The 20,894-nt window shown below is 41.5% G+C and overlaps 1 protein-coding gene across 3 annotated transcripts in view; it reads right to left on the reverse strand.

Annotated features, from left to right (window-relative positions):
• Positions 1-20,894, reverse strand: part of LOC109872752 (septin-8-A-like) — a 49,943-nt gene that overhangs the window by 17,985 nt on the left and 11,064 nt on the right. For all 3 annotated transcript variants that reach the window (XM_020464058.2, XM_031807801.1, XM_020464059.2), the window contains exons 2-6: positions 17,089-17,203; positions 16,608-16,803; positions 15,576-15,762; positions 3,167-3,328; positions 1,790-1,886 (exon numbers count right to left, since the gene is read on the reverse strand). In XM_020464058.2, the coding sequence (XP_020319647.1) occupies positions 1,790-1,886; positions 3,167-3,328; positions 15,576-15,762; positions 16,608-16,803; positions 17,089-17,203 (757 nt within the window). The remainder of the gene's footprint in view (positions 1-1,789; positions 1,887-3,166; positions 3,329-15,575; positions 15,763-16,607; positions 16,804-17,088; positions 17,204-20,894) is intronic.

Genomic DNA, 20,894 nt, shown 5'->3' on the forward strand with positions numbered 1-20,894 from the left:
AAACAGGCTTTTATTTTCTGAAATGTGTGCCGTTGCACGGCTATTTAAAGGGATACTGTAGGCGGCTATTTGAGCCTCAGCGTTTAATTGAAGTTTTACGGTAATTTGAAAGAACCAGGTTTTAATCACTAGATGCCGCTGTCCTGCTATACCGCCACACTCGTGTTTATTAAATAGATCACAACATTTCCCTTTCAACTTGTAGAAAAGGGTTAGGGTTACAATTCAAACCAGTCATCCATGAAAGCAATTCAGTTTGTCCTAATAGCAACCTGATGCTTCAACCCAACTCAACTCTACTTGAATAATCCAAGTGGCCGCTCTCTGAGATGGCTATCCCTATGCAATTGTCATATGAAGACTTTTCTTACAAGCTCAACACTTTGATGGAGAAATAGGCTAAGGACTAAAATGTTGTGACAATCTTAAAATAATTGATTGCATGGTCTTGAGTTCTTCAATAAAATGATCAGGAAATAGCTCTATATGTTTGGTGAATAGTGACATTTATCATTTAACCCAATACCATTACAAAACACTAAACAGTGTGTGTGTGTGTGTGTGTGTGTGTGTGTGTGTGTCTGTGGGGGCCTTTTACCATTGAAGATCATAACATTTAAACCATTAGAACTGCTGTAGCCTAATGGTTTGCTTGTTTTCCATGAATGGCCTAACAGTAGCTAATCAATAACTTTTTTGAAGGGAATAAATCACACACAAAAGGGGTCGTTTCTTGGACACAGTTTAAGCGTGAAAGGAGGACATACGGAATTACTTTCATGGAGGACTGGCTTGAATTGAGGATGACCACACCATTTCTTTTCATCATGATCCAAATCTATTGGTTTTCTACCCAAAGTTGCAAAGAAAATTGTGATTTATTTAATAAAACACAAGAGACAAGCAAAATAGATTGTAGCAGGTATAGCAGGAACATTGGCATCTAGTGGTCAAAACCTGTTACTTTCACACTACTTTATGGTAAATAATGCAAGTGATTTTAATTACTAATTTCAGTGGGGGGGATACATCACCAGATTCACAGGGAATACATTACATAGTAAGGAGAAGCAATACTCCAAGCTGCAGCTTCATACTTGTCAAACAGAGAACTGATACTGTGTACTGGTTGTTGAGGTGGGATTGGCATGGGGGGTACGTGGGTGGCTTTTGACAAAAAATTGATTCCTAATGTCTTATTCATTGGTCGGAAACAGTTGAGTCCAAATCAGATGTTTTGTACTATATTTATTGAATATTATATGGGTGCATTCAATTAGCCTAATTTCTCTGATATAAAACTACATTTCAACAAAATAATGTTTCTAGGAATGCCAATCTTACTTGATTCTAACTACAGAAACAATTTTTGAAACAAACAGTTGGCGGGCGTCATGGAACGACTGATTGGAATGCTTTCCTACGAGACCGGGTTTATAAATAAAACTAAACCACTGTCCTGGGAGGATTGGGGAATGGAAACAACAGGCACAGGATAATGGAGAGACCGTTCTGAATCTGAAAACTCCCAGCTGGGTTAAAATATTCTACCAGCAGTGCTCTGTGACATAATCTAATTATAACGTTTAGAGTCCCTGTCAACCACAGCTGAAGGTCTATAAACAAAGCAAACAATGTACTGTAGCAGTGTCCCTGTAGTAATACTACCAATAGTGCATTCATCGGCCTATGCCATTTCCCCAACACACTAGGGAATCTGTCTGAGCAGCAGTTCTCTCTTGAAATGGAAAGAGGAGCCAAGAGGTACAGAAAGAGGAGAGATACTCACCTTGTACTACTCCCCAGGGGTACTGCCTGGCCCTCACCGTTTTGTTTCCCACTTTAACCTCCTCGACGCTCCCCACCACAGCGAAGGGGAGGTGAGCCTGAAGGAGTTCAAAAGGTCAACAGCTCTGACCAAAAGCTGCTTTCAAACAACAATCTGTCTCTCACACAGGTTACACTCCTTCCTTACAGCTTAGTCAACATATTTATTAGGCAGGTCTAACTGCTTAGACAGATGGCCATGTTTGGAATTTTTTACCCCTTTTTCTCCCCAATTTCGTGGTATCCAATTGGTAGTCCTGTCCCATCGCTACAACTCCTGTACGGAATCGGGAGAGGCGTGCGTCCTTCGAAACACAACCCAGCCAAGCTGCACTACTTCTTGACACAACGCCCGCTTTACCCGGAGGCCAGACGCACCAATGTGTTGGAGGAAACACCGTACACCTGGCAAACGTGTCAGTGTGCATTGTGCCCGGCCTGGCAAACGTGTCAGCGTGCATTGTGCCCGGCCTGGCAAACGTGTCAGCGTGCATTGTGCCCGGCCTGGCAAACGTGTCAGCGTGCATTGTGCCCGGCCTGGCAAACGTGTCAGCGTGCATTGTGCCCGGCCTGGCAAACGTGTCAGCGTGCATTGCGCCCGGCCCACCACAGGAGTCGCTAGTGTGCGATGGGACAGGAACATCCCTGCCGGCCAAACCCTCCCCAGGACGACGCTGGGCCAGTTTGTGACAGAGCCTGGACTCGAACCAGGATCTCTAGTGGCACAGCTAACACTGCGATGCAGTGCCTTAGACCACTGCACCACTCGGGAGGCAAGATGGCCATGTTTACTAGCAGGTGTAACTGACAGACAGCCATGGAAGAGAGGAAAAAGACAACAGGAGAGAAAATATGAATGTTTAATTTAGAATACAACTTTGGTTGTAACAACGTTGCCATAGACAACACAAGAATAACTCTAGGCCAAAACAGTGTTGACATGGGCTGTGTTTAACATCTGGCCAGCAGTATTTAGAGGCATGTCTTGTTGGCCTGATTAATAACATGGTTCTGTATTTCTCCCAGAATTACTCTGGCCAGTGAGATCCTACATCATGAGAAAAACACGTTCATCAAAGCAACCTCAAGAATGAAGTGGTAAAAGCCGAAACTGTCTAGAGCCCAGGTAATGAGGCCATCAAGCCTGAACACAGAGCTATAGGGTGGGTCCCGTAGACACTAGACAGGCCAGACAGACCAGATCAACTGATTTGCTGCTCTACCAATTCTCCATCAATGCGGTACACAGAGGAAGTTTCAAAGGGAGGAAACTATGTGCAGCTATTAAAACCATATATTAAAACCACCTATAGTGAGGGAAAAACAGTGAGTGACTCACATTCATGGAGGAGTTGATCTCTGTGACTGCGTGGTCATCTGTGGGGAATTGATAGATCTGCACTCCGTTGCTCACCAGCTCACTCATGATTTTAATCTTGAATTTATGGAGCTCGCTCTTGGAGATTGTATCGGCTTTAGCGATGATAGGGATTATATTCACCTAAAAAGGAGAGAAAGGAGAGCATTCTGGCCATTAGGATAAACTCCATCTGGTTTGCTTTTTAGGTTTTTCTACAAATTGTACATCTTTAGAAAATCTGCTTTGATTTAACAAAGGTTTCATGGCGATTTTATCTTAAAATGAAAGATCAATGCATATCAGAGAATCTGAATTTGTCAGAGTATCATCAACAAATACTTGAAGTACTGAATGTCGCCATAAGCAAAACACGACAGGTTGATCTCAGTCAAACCCACACAGAACAATAAAACAAACAGCAATTAAGAAAACAAACTGACCGGGGTCCCATCTCAGCACTAAAACAGATGGGAAAATAAACACAGTCTCAGAGTACTGGGACGATGTAGATAATTATCATAGATTAAAGTCACTGACGTCCTATAGCCAGGAGGTGATGAGAGACAATTTGTTAGGGTCAAAAAGGAGGCCTTGTTCGATGTAACCATTCAGCATCATTTTGCTACAAAGCAGATGTCATGGTTGTTTTGCATAGATGCCTCCGTCCTTTACACAATGTCTATTGAGGTAAAACAGCAGATGCTCATCTCATCCCTAAACCAGACTGACCACCTTACAATACTATATTTAGGTGTTGGTCCCTCAGTGCTGTGAACCTGTCAACATTCTGCCTCAATAGTCTTTATGGAAGTATAAGTTAAACCCCATTGCCTGTCTGCTTTACATCATAGACATATAGGCTGATTTTCAGTCTGCCCTGTGTCCCCTGTGAAAAGGCTCATTAGTGACAGCTCAGAGAACGATAGAGCCATGCTGTTGGCTGAGGTAAGCTGCCATGCTGTTGGCTGAGGTATTGGCCTAGACTTGGGCGATATCCAGATTTATACAGGGGTATTTAAAAATACAGACCGTATGATTTTCAATACTGTTTAAAAAAACAAAATGTTATATACACAGTATACAGTGCATTCGGAAAGTATTCAGACCCCCTGAACGTTTTACACATTTTGTTTAGGTTATAGCCTTATCCTAAAATGGACAAAAAATATACAATCTACACACAATAGCCCATAATGATAATGATAAAGCAAAAACAGGTTTAGACATTTTAGAAAACGTATTAAAATAATAAATAAAAATATATCACATTTACATAAGTATTATGACCCTTTACTCAGTACTTTGTTGAAGCATCTTTGGCAGCAATTACAGCCGAGTCTTCTTGGGTATTACGCTACAAGCTTGGAACACCTGTATTTGGGGAGTTTCTCCCATTCTTCTCTGCAGATCCTCTCAAGCTCTGTCAGGTTGGATGGGGAGCATCACAGCACAGATATTTTCAGGACTCTCCAGAGATGTTAGATCGGGTTCAAGTCCAGGCTCTGGCTGGGCCACCGAAGGACATTGAGACTTGTCCCGAAGCTACTGCTGCATTGTCTTGGCTGTGTGCTTAGGGTCGTTGTCCTGTTGGAAGGTGAACCTTCGCCCCAGTCTGAGGTCCTGAGCGCTCTGGAGCAGATCTCTCTACATTGCTCCATTCATCTATCCTGACTAGTCTCCCAGTCCCTGCCTCTGAAAAACATCCCCACAGCATGATGCTGCCACCCATGCTTCACCGTAGGGATGGTGCCAGGTTTCCTCCAGATGTGACACTTGATGCAAAGGAGTTCAATCTTGGTTTCATCAGACCAGAGAATCTTGTTTCTCATGGTCTGAGAGTCCTTTAGGTGCCTGTTGGCAACCGCCAAGTGGGCTGTCATGTGCATTTTACTGAGGAGTGGCTTCCGGCCGGCCACTCTACCATAAAGGCCTGATTGGTGGAGTGCTGCAGAGATGGTTGCCCTTCTGCAAGGTTCTCCCATCTACACATCGGGTTCTTGGTCACCTCCCCGATCAAGGCCCTTCTCCCCCGATTTCTCAGTTTGGCCAACTGAGTCTTGGTGGTTCCAAACTTCTATACAGTGGATTCAGAAAGTATTGTATCTTGCCTATGCCGCTCTGTACCATCACTCATTCATATATCTTTATGTACATATTCTTTATCCCCTTACACTTGTGTGTATAAGACAGTAGTTTTGGAATTGTTAGTTAGATTACTTGTTGGTTATTACTGCATTGTCAGAACTAGAAGCACAAGCATTTTGCTACACTCGCATTAACATCTGCTAACCATGTGTATGTGACAAATTAAAATTTGATTTGAACTGCTAAAACCATGTGCGCCTCACAAAAGACCTCATCCAACATCATCCCATGTCCAGTTTGACATAAAAAGTCAGCAGGACCGTCAGAGAGCAGACAGACCTCATGCAGCGATTTGATAAAGACTGAGCTTTAGCCAGAGTCTGGAAAGCACTCAATCTGAGGATATAGATCTGAGGATATCAACCATACAGTGTTTTGGATCAGCTACCACAAACCCAACTTAAACCGAGAGAAGAAGAAACCATTTGCTCGTTTGGATCGCAGACAGAGGCACACACATTGACAGTTGATTTCAGCTGTAGTGCTGAGACCCTAGAATGGACATCCTGTTATATTCCACAGAAGTAGAGAAGTAACAGAAGAGAGAAAACACGTAGTACTGTCACCAATGACAATGTAGATGCACAAAACGTGTATTTACTTTAATAACGTTACATTCTTTGTTGCATTTATTTGTGTAATTACTTTAACTGAAAATATTCTATGTACCTTTTTATTTTAATTTTAATGATGTGTAATTACTTTTATTACAATCTTATGTACAGTTAACTTTCTTCCTGTTGTTCCTGTCTGTATATAGGAATACGTTTTACGGGCTGTGATGTGTAAAGCGTGTCAGAGCAGTAACAACTGCTATAGCCTAGCCTTTTCCAAATTCTCTGGGCCAACACCGGATAGCCCACACTTTTTCTACTTTGAATGTTGTATTTGCCTTTTTTTGGATGAAATAAGTAACAAGTTAATTTACAATAAAGTCATACAATCATCTGAGCATTGATGTTTCCAAATCTGGATTATTTATTGAAGTCAAGTGAAGGAGAAAAGTGAAAGATTCAAAAAAAAAATACAGTTTATAAACAAGTAACTATGGGTGACAGGTTACACCTTGACCCACTCTATACTTTAGATAGGGCCCAACTGAAAATTAGTATTAGAACAAATCTTTAAGCTAAATTATAAAATGTACTGTGTGTGTGTGTGTGTGTGTGTGTGTGTGTGTGTGTGTGTGTGTGTGTGTGTGTGTGTGTGTGTGTGTGTGTGTGTGGCATACATAATATCATTCCATACAGCTCAATGCCAAAAGGGCCTGTTTCCACAACAATAAAGTATTTTAAGCAGACGAGACAATACTTACAGTATTTTTCAACATAGCATCTAAAAGGACTCATGTCAGTCATGTTTGCAAAAGTCCCAAGCTGTCCCAACACTGAATAGTCGTTATAATAATCATCACTCAAGGTGTTCATCACCAAAAACATCAGTGATGATAGACAGGTGATGATAGACAGGGCCCCCCCCCCCCCTTAAAGTCTAGCCCCATTCCCAGTGCAGAAGTAGCCATCACAACTCTGAGATTAAATGACTCATCTTCCAAGGCAGCGATGATGCACAGTTTTATGTGCTCGGGTATCTCTGAGTGGTACATGTTGAAAAGCCTGTTTTCCAGCCTGCCCTCTACTCCTGCTGGATGCACTGGAGTTCTCCAAGGAAATGCTGAAAAACAGGACCGTTTGACAGTCCTTGGGGTTTCAGGCCCCTTTGACTCCACCTCTTGTGAGCAACCATGAAAACATCTCTACAGGGTCAGATGACACCTTCTTTCATCACAGCCTGTCTGATGGTGTCCCTGTCAGGACTTTTCACCACCCCCAACACATTGCTGTATGCCCAGTGTTCACCACCCTCAACACATTGTTGCATGCCCAGTGTTCACCACCCTCAACACATTGCTGTATGCCCAGTGTTCACCACCCCCAACACATTGCTGTATGCCCAGTGTTCACCACCCTCAACACATTGTTGCATGCCCAGTGATCACCACGCTCAACACATTGCTGTATGCCCAGTGTTCACCACCCACAATACATTGCTGTATGCCCAGTGTTCACCACCCCCAACACATTGTTGCATGACCAGTGTTCACCACCCCCAACACATTGTTGCATGACCAGTGTTCACCACCCTCAACACATTGTTGCATGCCCAGTGTTCACCACCCTCAACACATTGGTGCATGCCCAGTGTTCACCACCCTCAATACATTGGTGCATGCCCAGCTGCTTCATTATGCTATTCCTTATAGCCTTAGAAACACAATACAGGAATTGGTAGGAGTGACCGCAGCTCGCCAACCATTCTCCACCACTTCCGAAAAGCAAGCTCCTTCCCCTGTGCCTTAACCCCTTATAGGAAATGGAAATGCATTAGTTGTCAAAAGGACTAAATAATACTTGTTTAATGACAACATTGTCATGTTGAAGGTAGAGCGTGGCCTGTGTGTTCATTTAGAAGGAGGGTTATTTTAAGAGAAGGTCCAACATTATTGATCCATACTAAAATGCACAGAGACACAACTGATCAAAGAATTAGCAGGTTTCACGCATGAGACAGTAGTTTTACAAGTCAAATAATTACCATACACCACATGGCAATAAAAACACATGGCATGTCTCCCACCCCAACCCACATAGCTGCAACCACATCCCCTTCTCCTGCTCTCACCACATAGATGCACCTCCATCACCCCTCCTCTCTCCCCCAATATCGATAAGACAGTTTTAGTTAACACATTTTAGTTCCACACAAATAACTCACCATTGAACCTCATCGACACCCATTCCAATGAGACGCTCACGGATCAATGACGTTTGAAGTAGGCCTCACCATTTCTCTGAGCCAACAAAAGTTTCAGGAGTCCTGGAAGACAATCGTATATTCACCCTTGGCAATTTTCTCGTCCTTCTCACTTTGACCAGTGAAAACGGCGGCAATTCCTTGAGAGTTCAGAATACGAACCTGATCCTCGATTATTGACTTCAGAGAACTACTATTACAGACGATTTCTCCACTTTCAATAAATCGCAGACTGTCGGCCACCCTTAATACACTAAACTTGTACCATAGCCTGTAGCTAGACACACCAAAATGTATATTTTCTTCAATAGAATTCTCAAGAGAGGGGTTATAATGCCTTCATTGATTCGATGTTGTGTATAGAGCACGCTTCTGGCAAAACGGAATACAATTTTTCCTCCATATTTTCTCCAATGTTGAAAACTAGCTAGCATACAAAACAACTTTATACAAAATGTGTCCTACCCGGTTGGAAAACAGTGACGAACACATACCACCCTCTAAATATCCTGATAAAAAGGACTTCACTTGGAGTAACAAGGACATGTCCAGACAGTCAAGAATTGACTTCTGGTTGATTTACAATTCATGAGATAACACTGGAGCCAAGGTATCCATTGAACCATCAATTTGTACTGATCATAAAGTTACCTTCTTATCTTTAAATATTAATGGATCTGAAGTTAAAGCGAATTGAAGCAGTAGACTGTTGAAAGATGATGATCATATCAAGATGGATGCAAAATATATTATACAAGACAATTGAAGGAAAGCCCATCTATTTAAGTCTCATGGGAAATACTGGGAATTAATGAAGTATGAAATAAGACAAACAGCCATGAAGAGAGGTAAAGAAATTGCTGAACTTAAGATTGAGGGAAGATGAATTTATGTTTGAAATACTTTCTCTAATCTCTATGGAGGACCTTGGTCAGTTATTTTCTTTACAACTAGAAATGGACCGAATGTATGAAGAGAGAGTAAAAGGGACATTTGTAAGATCAAGAAGGAGATGGTTGGAGGAAGGTGAAGAAAAAAAACTTACGCAATTTAGAGAGAGAAAAAAATAATATCTGAATTTACCTCTATTCATAAGCTTAATATAGATGGCAAAGAAAATGAAAACCCCAAAGATATTTCAAAATAGGTTTCAGAATTCTATGGTCATCTTTTCGCCTGTCCTACTAGTGACATATCTCCCTTTCTAGACTCTGTCAAAGACTATGCAAAATTAATAGATGAAGACTTCCAAAAGTCTTGTAATACATTTTTTATTTCATTAATAGAAATAAATTAATCAGCAAGTTAAGCGAACAAATCTCCAGGGAATGATGGCCTTTAGTGAAATCTATAAATATTTTCAGGAGGACATTGTTGAATTTATATTTTATATTTTTAAGGAGGCAATTGATTTAGGGTTCCTGCCTGTTTCTATGACACAAGGCCTCTTTCTGTAATACCCACACCAAACAAAGATACTATGATGTTAGAAAATTGGAGACCAATCACATTAATGAACAATGATGGAAACCTACTTGTATCCATTTTTGCAATAAGACTTAAAAAAGGTCTTGACCTAATCATTGACGATACCCAGTCTGGTTTTATGAAGGGCAGACATATAGGTAATAATATTCTACTAGTATTGGACTTGATAGACAACAATGAGCACATTATGGAAGATAGCTTTATTTTATGTGTAAACTTTTACAAGGCTTTTGATACAGTTGAAGATTATTTTATTTTTGAGACTGATTTTTTGGGGGGGTTTGGTCAATATTTTCAAATCTGGTTTCTCTCTGAATATTAGGAAATGTGAATCATTTACGTTGAAAAGATGTGACAAACTCAGTATGTAATATTCCTAAAGAAGATGTGATTACATATTTTGTTATTAAACTTAGCAAAGATCAGAAAGAAAGGGCCAACAAATCTTTCCTATTGTAGAGGACATTTGAAAGAGATTTAACTCCTGGTTATTAAGAGATCTTTCTTTATCTGGACGTGTACTTTTGTCCAAATCTGAAGGTCTGTCCAGATTAGTTCTTACCTCTCTTGGATGTAACTAAAATGGTTGATACTAAATGATTTAACTTCATATGGAGGAATAAACCTCGTTATTTAAGAAAAGTGGTAATGTGTAGAACCCAAGGTGAGGGAGGGTTGAATGCTCTGGATATTAAAACCTCTACTATAATCTTTGAGATCAAAATGGATACAAAACTATTTAAGAAATAAGGATTGCATTTGGAATATAATCCCTAATTTAACATTCCAACAGATTGGTGGTCTAGAATTCTTACTCAAATGCAACTTTGATGTGGGTAAGATTCTTATTAAGCTTGCTAACTTTCATAAACAAATAGTTCACAAGCATTAACATCTGCTAAACACGTGTATGTGACCAATAACATTTGATTTCTAACTTGGAACCTCATGTACAAACATCATTTTTCCCCACATAGGTATACAATCTGGAATAATAGAGACATAAAATACAAAAACAAGTCTATATTTTTCCAGAACTGGTTTGACAACAGCATTATCTGGGATAAACAATTATTGAATAATGATGGACAACTATATGATTATCCAGCACTCATGAGAACACAATGTTACATTCACTCCTGAGGAGTATCAAATTGTTGTTAGAGCTGTCCCTACAGGTGCTATTCTTCTTTTAGGAGAATAGAACAGTACTCAAAGCAGATATAACAGTACTGTTGAGGATTTTGTAGGAATTGACATTTTAAACTATAAATGTAATAACATATATATAAGGAAAACAGTCAAAATGTTGCTATTCCCTCTGCTAAAATGTACTGGAATGCAGCCCTTAGGACAAGTCAACTGGAATGCAGCCCTAGGACAAGTGAACTGGAATGCAGCCCTAGGACAAGTGAACTGGAATGCAGCCCTAGGACTAGTGAACTGGAATGCAGCCCTAGGACAAGTGAACTGGAATGCAGCCCTAGGACAAGTGAACTGGAATGCAGCCCTAGGACAAGTGAACTGGAATGCAGCCCTAGGACAAGTGAACTGGAATGCAGCCCTAGGACAAGTGAACTGGAATGCAGCCCTAGGACAAGTGAACTGGAATGCAGCCCTAGGACAAGTGAACTGGAATGCAGCCCTAGGACAAGTGAACTGGAATGCAGCCCTAGGACAAGTGAACTGGAATGCATCCCTAGGACAAATGTACTGGAATGCAGCCCCTAGGACAAGTGAACTGGAATGCAGCCCTAGGACAAGTGAACTGGAATGCAGCCCTAGGACAAGTGAACTGGAATGCAGCCCTAGGACAAGTGAACTGGAATGCAGCCCTAGGACAAGTGAACTGGAATGCAGCCCTTAGGACAAGTGAACTGGAATGCAGCCCTAGGACAAGTGTACTGGAATGCAGCCCCTAGGACAAGTGAACTGGAATGCAGCCCTAGGACAAGTGAACTGGAATGCAGCCCTAGGACAAGTGTACTGGAATGCAGCCCCTAGGACAAGTGACCTGGAATGCAGCCCTAGGACAAGTGTACTGGAATGCAGCCCCTAGGACAAGTGACCTGGAATGCAGCCCTAGGACAAGTGACCTGGAATGCAGCCCTAGGACAAGTGAACTGGAACAAAGTCTCGTTGTTGTCTGGTAAATATTGTATATCTAATAAGGTGAAAGAAGTATCATACCAACTCATTCATAGAATCGACCCTGTAAAATACCTTTATTATACACAGATTTAAAATAGCTATTGATAACAAATGTGTATTTTGTGGTTGTGACCCAGAAACTCTTGACCATTTATTTTGGGACTGTTCTTATGTCAGAAGATTTTGGAGCGAGTTAGATTTTATTTGAAACGAAACGACTATTAATGTTAATTTGAGAGACTCTGATATTATGTTTATTTTGATCCAAATGATTTAACTTTCATTGTTCATTTGTTTATTTTTCCTAGCAGATTAGTTATACATAAAATGAAGTGGGCAGAGAACAAACCCCTCTTCACATTATTTAAGAAATGATCAGTAAGTGAAAAAACTAAAAAGCAATACCATAAAACTTTGACAAATGTAAAATGTATCTAGATATGAAATACCCGTCGGTTAGGTTTATGTAAATGTTTGTGTATCTTTGAATTTGTTTTGTTCTTAATACAAATAAATAATAAAATAAAAAATAAAGACCCTTCAACGGGCGTATGGGGGGAGGGGGGGTTCTTAAAATGTAACATCAACTCCCAGCGGACAATTCAAAATGTTGCTGCTAAATTCTCCAGACCTCTAAGGAAGGCGTGACAACAATGTGATTTTAGAAGTATGACAACTACACCGCTTAGAAGTAGAAGAAATCTAAGATGAGTCAAATAAATTATATCCAGATCAGGTCTCCAGCTATTCATTTGGTTTGCTAACTTGCTAGCTAAGTGGCTAGATGTCAAGATCAAGCGTCTTGGTTACAGCAGAGACATTCAATCCCCTCCTGGACCAAGATCCATGTTGCCTAAATTGTTGTGTGCGTAAAAAAATTTATAAAACATTTATTTACATACTGAGTGTACAAAACATTAAGAACACCTTAAAACGCTGCTAGTTTTTGACATTGAGTTAAAATGAATTGAGGATGTGGACTCGACAAGGTGTCGAAAACATTCCACAAGGATATTGGCCCATGTTGACTCCAATGCTTCCCACATTTGTGTCAAGCTGGCTGGATGTCCTTCGGGTGGTGGACCATTCTTGATACAGTTCTTAACACTGTCAAACCGGTGCGCCTGGCACCTACTACCATCAACCATTCAAAGCCACTTATGTTTGGTTTTGCCCATTCACCCTCTGAATGGCACACATACACAATCCATGTCTCAATTACCTCAAGGCTTAAAATTCCTTCTATAAACAGTCTCCTCCTCTTCATCTACACGGATCGAAGTGGATTTAATAAGTAACATCAATAAGGGATGTTCTTAATGTTTTGTACACTCAGTGTGTATGTATTTGACAGTATGAAAATCTGGATAACGCCCAACCCTATCATAACCATACCATCTGTTTGATATGAGTCATCGCATTTCTAGACACAAACAAGCCTGGCATTTCCTCTCCACCATTCCTAGAACAGCTTTATAGGCCATACAACTGGCCTGATACAGTGGGGCAAGAAAGTATTTAGTCAGCCACCAATTGTGCAAGTTCTCCCACTTAAAAAGGTGAGAGAGGCCTGTCATTTTAATCATAGGTACACTTCAACTATGACAGACAAAATGATAATGTTTTTCTCCAGAAAATCACATTGTAGGATTTTTTATGAATTTATTTGCAAATTATGGTGGAAAATAAGTATTTGGTCAATAACAAACGTTTCTCAATACTTTGTTATATACCCTTTGTTGGCAATGACAGAGGTCAAACGTTTTCTGTAAGTCTTCACAAGGTTTTCACACACTGTTGCTGGTATTTTGGCCCATTCCTCCATGCAGATCTCCTCTAGAGCAGTGATGTTTTGGGGCTGTTGCTGGGCAACACGGACTTTCAACTCCCTCCAAAGATTTTCTATGGGGTTGAGATCTGGAGACTGGCTAGGCCACTCCAGGACCTTGAAATGCTTCTTACGAAGCCACTCCGTTGCCCGGGCGGTGTGTTTGGGATCATTGTCTTGCTGAAAGACCCAGCCACATTTCATCGTCAATGCCCTTGCTGATGGAAGGAGGTTTTCACTCAAAATCTCACGATACATGGCCCCATTCATTCTTTCCTTTACACGGATCAGTTGTCCTGGTCCCTTTGCAGAAAAACAGCCCCAAAGCATGATGTTTCCACCCCCATGCTTCACAGTAGGTATGGTGTTCTTTGGATGCAAATCAGCATTCTTTGTCCTCCAAACACAACGAGTTAAGTTTTTACCAAAAAGTTATATTTTTGTTTCATCTGACCATTTGACATTCTCCCAATCTTCTTCTGGATCATCCAAATGCTCTCTAGCAAACTTCAGACGGGTCTGGCACTGCAGGATTTGAGTCCCTGGCGGCGTAGTGTGTTACTGATGGTAGGCTTTGTTACTTTGGTCCCAGCTCTCTGCAGGTCATTCACTAGGTCCCCCCCGTGTGGTTCTGGGATTTTTGCTCACCGTTCTTGTGATCATTTTGACCCCACGGGGTGAGATTTTGCATGGAGCCCCAGATCGAGGGAGATTATCAGTGGTCTTGTATGTCTTCCTAATAATTTCCTAATAATTGCTCCCACAGTTGATTTCTTCAAACCAAGCTGCTTACCTATTGCAGATTCAGTCTTCCCAGCCTGGTGCAGGTCTACAATTTTGTTTCTGGTGTCCTTTGACAGCTCTTTGGTCTTGGCCATAGTGGAGTTTGGAGTGTGACTGTTTGAGGTTGTGGACAGGTGTCTTTTATACTGATAACAAGTTTAAAACAGGTGCCATTAATACAGGTAATGAGTGGAGGACAGAGGAGCCTCTTAAAGAAGAAGTTACAGGTCTGTGAGAGCCAGAAATCTTGCTTGTTTGTAGGTGACCAAATACTTATTTTCCACCATAATTTGCAAATAAATAAATAAAAAAATCCTACAATGTGATTTTCTGGATTTTCTTTTCTCATTTTGTCTGTCATAGTTAAACTATACCTATGATGAAAATTACAGGCCTCTCGTCTTTTTAAGTGGGAGAACTTGCACAATTGGTGGCTGACTAAATACTTTTTTGCTCCACTGTATATGAGCTTGGTAGGGTCGTAATAGGAGTTGGAGTACTGGATGTATTGTCTGGTTTGTCAAGTGTCAGCCGGAGTATTTCACAGATTTCACCTGCCCTCTTTGGGGTCAATAAAATGTGACTGCACTAGTAACTAGTAGTGACACTCTCTTTCCCTCACCCTCATTCATGCTTAAACTGCAATAGTGAAAAGATTCATTCCACCAGTTCACTAATTGAGGCAATGATCATTCAGGTGTTTCCAATAGACCGCAGTCAATTTTAGGGATGGGTACAGTTAATCGATTAATCAAATATCCAAACGGTTAGGTTAGAATTAGACTACTTCAGTGAGTGTATATTTTTGGAAAAAATAAATGGTAGGGCTATTTTATAACAATGTAAAAGCTAAGTTATATTCAAATTATCCTAAACTATGGATGGATCTGCTGCCCAATACTCAGTTATTCACATGAAAAGCAATGATCTTCATAGGGATAAGTCACAACAAACATACTTGTTTATGTCTGCCAGACACATTAGGGAACGATATGAACCTAAAATTTGATCTGGAATGTCTGTCAGCTGGTCCCCACCCCAACATGAAGAGCTAGCTATTCCACAACTGTGAGAAATCCACACCAGTCAAAGTAAAAGGATTTCAGCATCTATACAAGTCAAACAATAGGATGGTGTGTGTTTTCTGCCCATAAGGCATTGGTGGCAGTGATCCTTTACCTTGCTGTCCAGTTTCTTCATGGTAACTAAATCCAAGGACTTCAGTGAATGCCCCGTGGGAGCAATGAAGTACAGACAGATGTGGACCCTCCCGTCGTGGTAGTTGAAGAGGGAGCGCTTGATTTTCAGCTCTTCCTGGAGGTAATTTTCAAACTGTGTGTCGATATAGTCCACTATCGGTTTATAACTGAAAAAATAAAATAAATGTTGTTTTACTAAGTGGTTATTGGTTTGACATTTTGGTCCCACTATCTCATGTTCTTTCTTTGTTTCTTTCAAAGTTTGACAGTGGGGATATCAGATGCCTGTGTGTGTACAGAAATAACCTGCATCTACTCAGGTTAATCTGACCTTACACTATCAAGTATCACAAATTGTAAATACTTAAGAGGTCACAGAGAACATTTAAAATGCCAGTGTGTTTAGTCTAGCATTCTACAGATGAAGTGAGACAAATAACATAGAAAGTCATTGATCAACCCTGGAAATCAGATGAAATCAAAAACCTAAAGTATTAGCCATCCCTGTGTCCATCATTATACTGTAGCTTGGAGGGCAGGTAGGTGATATGGAGGCTTTCCAAGAACATATGTACAATGTTTAACCTTCCCCTCTTTACATCTGAGCTATTTTCCCAGAATGCATCATTGATGACCTTTAAAAGGCTGTTTGGGATGCATCGCTGCAGCAGTATTTTCCCAAACACGATGAGTTACGGCCTGTTCCTCTCACTGTATCATTCAGGGGGGGTGTGAGCCCTCTTGCTGCAGAGGTTACACAAACACTCAGTCTGACAGCTGTAGTTCAAACCAAGAATGTCCTCATCATTCTACACCCCCCTCCATTCAGGGGGAGATTAAGTCCTCAAAATGACATTAGTTTAACTGTGCTTGTCTTGTCTACATTCCAGGCAATGTAAGCAATTTACTCCAAAAGATGGCATGCACTGTGAGAGTATGAACACGATAAAGAGCCTCCATACTTCCAACTATTTATCAGCTGAATATCTGATTCTCAGCATCAGCTGCTTACCTCTCCTCTTTGTTGATCTGGTCCCCGAACCCCACAGTGTCCACAATAGTCAGCTTGAGGTGGACGTTGCTCTCCTGGAGGTCATATGTTCTGGGCCGCATACACACGCCATTCTGGTAGTGGCTGGCCTCCTCATTCTCAAACATTGTGTTAAAAAGCGTATTCATTAACGTTGACTTGCCAATACCCGTTTCCCCTAGAAAGCATGAGAGAGAAAAGTGTTGTTAGGTCTCAGTAACTCTCAGGAGGGACATTCTGATTACAGCCTCTTCACAGCAGCACAGACATTTGTTCTCTTTCGAGTCAATGGAAGAAACAACCCTGGCTGCATACCAAATGGCACCCTATCCCCTACATAGTGAACTACCTTTTACCAGAGCCCTATAGGTAGTGCACTATATATAGTAGGAAATACAGTGCCATTTGGGATACAACCCGTGAGACACACAGTTAGTTTTCTAGCATGTGGTTTGATACTCACCTACACAGAGGATATTGAAGCAGAAACCCTGTGTCACCGATTTACTGACCAACTGATCGGGAAGGCTGTCAAAACCAACATGGCCACCCAAACTGAGATTACGCTTTTCTTCATTCTGAAAAAAAGACAAGATTTAAACAAATAAAAAATCACGGCAAAGCTAGAGATACGCGAGGGAGAAAACAGAGGAAATGGACGTACTGAATCCAGAACAGGATTATGGAAAACTACTGCCACGCTAAATTGTTTCCCTGTGCATATGAAATGTTCTTATAATTCTACAGACATGTAGCTCCTCATAATGTGCCTTGAATTATGAGATGAGCACTCTGGCCGAGGTTGGTGGAATAATCCTTCAAAACAGGAGCTGGCATCTCTGCACTGAGAACAGGCACCAGAGATTCCAACAGTCAAATGACTTCGGTTTAATTGAGGTCATACCAAAGAAATCTGTCACCCGCAAAGGAAGTTAGCCTGCTACTCTCATGTGAACAGCACATCTCTAATTATGGATGATTTGTGGGGAAGCAATAATGTAGTCCCTTATCTTGCTCATCTCAGATGGATAGCACCTTGAGATCAATGGGTCCATCCATGTCTGGCTTAGCCTTTCCCACGAAGGCTGCATATTTGGGGGCTGATTTCACCGGACACAGCCTGAGAGCTGAGCGGTGTAGGCAGGCAGGCCAATGTGTAACTAGAATCGACTGAGGGCCACAAAGGAAATGCACACACAAAAACTACCCCAGTGTGTCATCTCAAGGATCATGCAAAACTGTGGACGTGGACACAAACTCCACAGATATGAACTCTGATTGAATTACGCATGTCAGAAAAGCTGAGACAGAGGCATCCATCCTTGCTCTAAAGGAAAGAGGTCAGTATAGGAGTACAAAGTATGAGAGGAATGAGAAGGTGCCATTCAGGGAGCCTCTGTTTAAAAAAGTCCGTAGGTAAGGAAACAACACTTCCCATGTGAATCAATGGATCACAGAGAAATAGCTGAGCGTAAACGATGCCAAAAAATGGAAATGCTCCTTTATGGGAAACTTTGTACAGTCCCTTGCTTCATCCGTGACAATATATTACACAAATTACAAATAACTCAAACAAGGGCAAAACCTGGATCTTTGAACCAGACAGACTGACAGAGACCTCCAGTAGAGTAAGCCTGACTTGAAAAACTCATTTCCATCCCCAGCTGAAGTCTCTCTGCTTCAGTGAACTGAAACACGACAACCCATCAGCAACATCCGGACACCACTACTACCATCACTACTACCACTGCTACCACCATCACTACTACCACTGCTACCACTGCTACCACCATCACTACTACCGCTACCATCACTACTACCACCATCACGACTACAATTACTAATACTGCTACCACCATCACTACTACCACTGCTACCACCATCACTACTACCACTGCTACCACCATCACTACTACCACTGCTACCACCATCACTACTACCACTGCTACTACCGCTACCATCACTACTACCACCATCACTCCTACTACCGCTACCATCACTACTACCACCATCACGACTACAATTACTAATACTACTACCACCACCATCACTAATACTATTGTCGCTACTACTACTGCCACTACCATTACCTCTACCACCACCACCATCACTACTATTATTGCCGCTACTACTACTGCCACCGTCACTAATACTATTGCCGCTACTACTACTGCCACCGTCACTAATACTATTGCTGCTACTACTACTGCCACCATCACTAATACTATTGCCGCTACTACTGCCACTACCTTCACCTCGACTACTACTATTGCCACTACTACTGCTACTGCCACTACCTCTACAACCACCACCACCACCACCACTACTACTATTGCTGCTACTACTGGCACTACCATCACCTCTACTACTACCATCACTACTACTACCATCACTATTTATATTACCACCATCACAACTACAATTACTAATACTACTACCACAATCACTACTACTACCACCATCACCACGACTACTACCACCATCACGACTACTAATACTACTATCACCGCTACTACTACTACCACCACCACAATTGCTGCTACTACTACTACTACTACCACCACTATTGCTGCTACTACTACCACTACCACCACCACAATTGCTGCTGCTACTACTACTACTACCACCACCACCACAATTGCTGCTACTACTACTACTACCACCACCACAATTGCTGCTACTACTACTACTACTACTACTACTACTACTACTACTACTACTACTACTACTACCACCACCACCATAATACTACTGCCACTACCATCACCTCTACTTCTACCACCACTACTACTATTGCTGCTACTAATATTACCACCACCATCACTGCCACTACCTCTACTGTCACTACTACTACCATCACTAATACTATTGCAGCTACTAATGCTACTACTGTCACTACCACCATCACTACAACTATTGCCGCTACTACTACTGCAACTACCTCTACTGTCACTACTACTACCACCACCATCACTAATATCATTGCCGCTACTACCATCACTTCTACTACCACCACCATCACTACTACTATTGCTGCTACTACCACCATCACTACTACAATTGCTGCTACCAATACTACCACCATCACTACTACTAATACTACCACTACTATTGCCGCTACTACTACTGCCACTACCTCTACTGTCACTACTACTACTACCACCACCACCATCACTAATAATATTGCTGCTACTGCTACCACCACCATCACTACTACTATTGCTGCTACCAATACCACCACCATCACTGCCACTACCTCTACTGTCACTACTACTACCATCACTAATACTATTGCAGCTACTAATGTTACTACTGTCACTACCACCATCACTACAACTATTGCCGCTACTACTACTGCAACTACCTCTACTGTCACTACTACTACCACCACCATCACTAATAATATTGCTGCTACTACCACCACCATCACTACTACAATTGCTGATACCAATACTACCACCATCACTACTACTAATACTACCACTACTATTGCCGCTACTACTACTGCCACTACCTCTACTGTCACTACTACTACTACCACCACCATCACTAATAATATTGCTGCTACTGCTACCACCACCATCACTACTACGATTGCTGCTACCAATACCACCACCATCACTACTACTATTGCTGCTATTGCTACCACTACCATCACTACTAGTATTGCTGCTACCAATACCACCACCATCACTACTACTATTGCTGCTACTGCTACCACCACCATCACTACTACTATTGCTGCAAACCAATACCACCACCATCACTACTACTATTGCTGCTACTGCTACCACCACCATCACTACTACTATTGCTGCTACCAATACTACCACCATCACTACTACTATTGCTGCAAACCAATACCACCACCATCACTACTACTATTGCTGCTACTAATACTACCACCATCACTACTACTATTGCCACTACCTCTACTGTCACTACTACTACTACCACCATCACTAATACTATTGCTGCTACTGCTACCACCACCATCACTACTACTATTGCTGCTACTAATACTACCGCCATCACTACTACTAGTACTGTCACTACCACCATCACTAATACTATTGCTGCTACTAATACTACCACCATCACTACTACTATTTCCGCTACTACTGCTACTACTACTACTGTCACTCCAGCCACTGTCACTACTACTACTACTACTACTACTACTACTACTACTACTACTACTACTATCAATACCACTACTACTGTCACTACTACTACCACCACCACCACCAATATTATTGCATCTACTGT

Source organism: Oncorhynchus kisutch, linkage group LG28, assembly GCF_002021735.2.
Source record: "Oncorhynchus kisutch isolate 150728-3 linkage group LG28, Okis_V2, whole genome shotgun sequence".
Taxonomy (NCBI): Eukaryota; Metazoa; Chordata; class Actinopteri; order Salmoniformes; family Salmonidae; genus Oncorhynchus; species Oncorhynchus kisutch.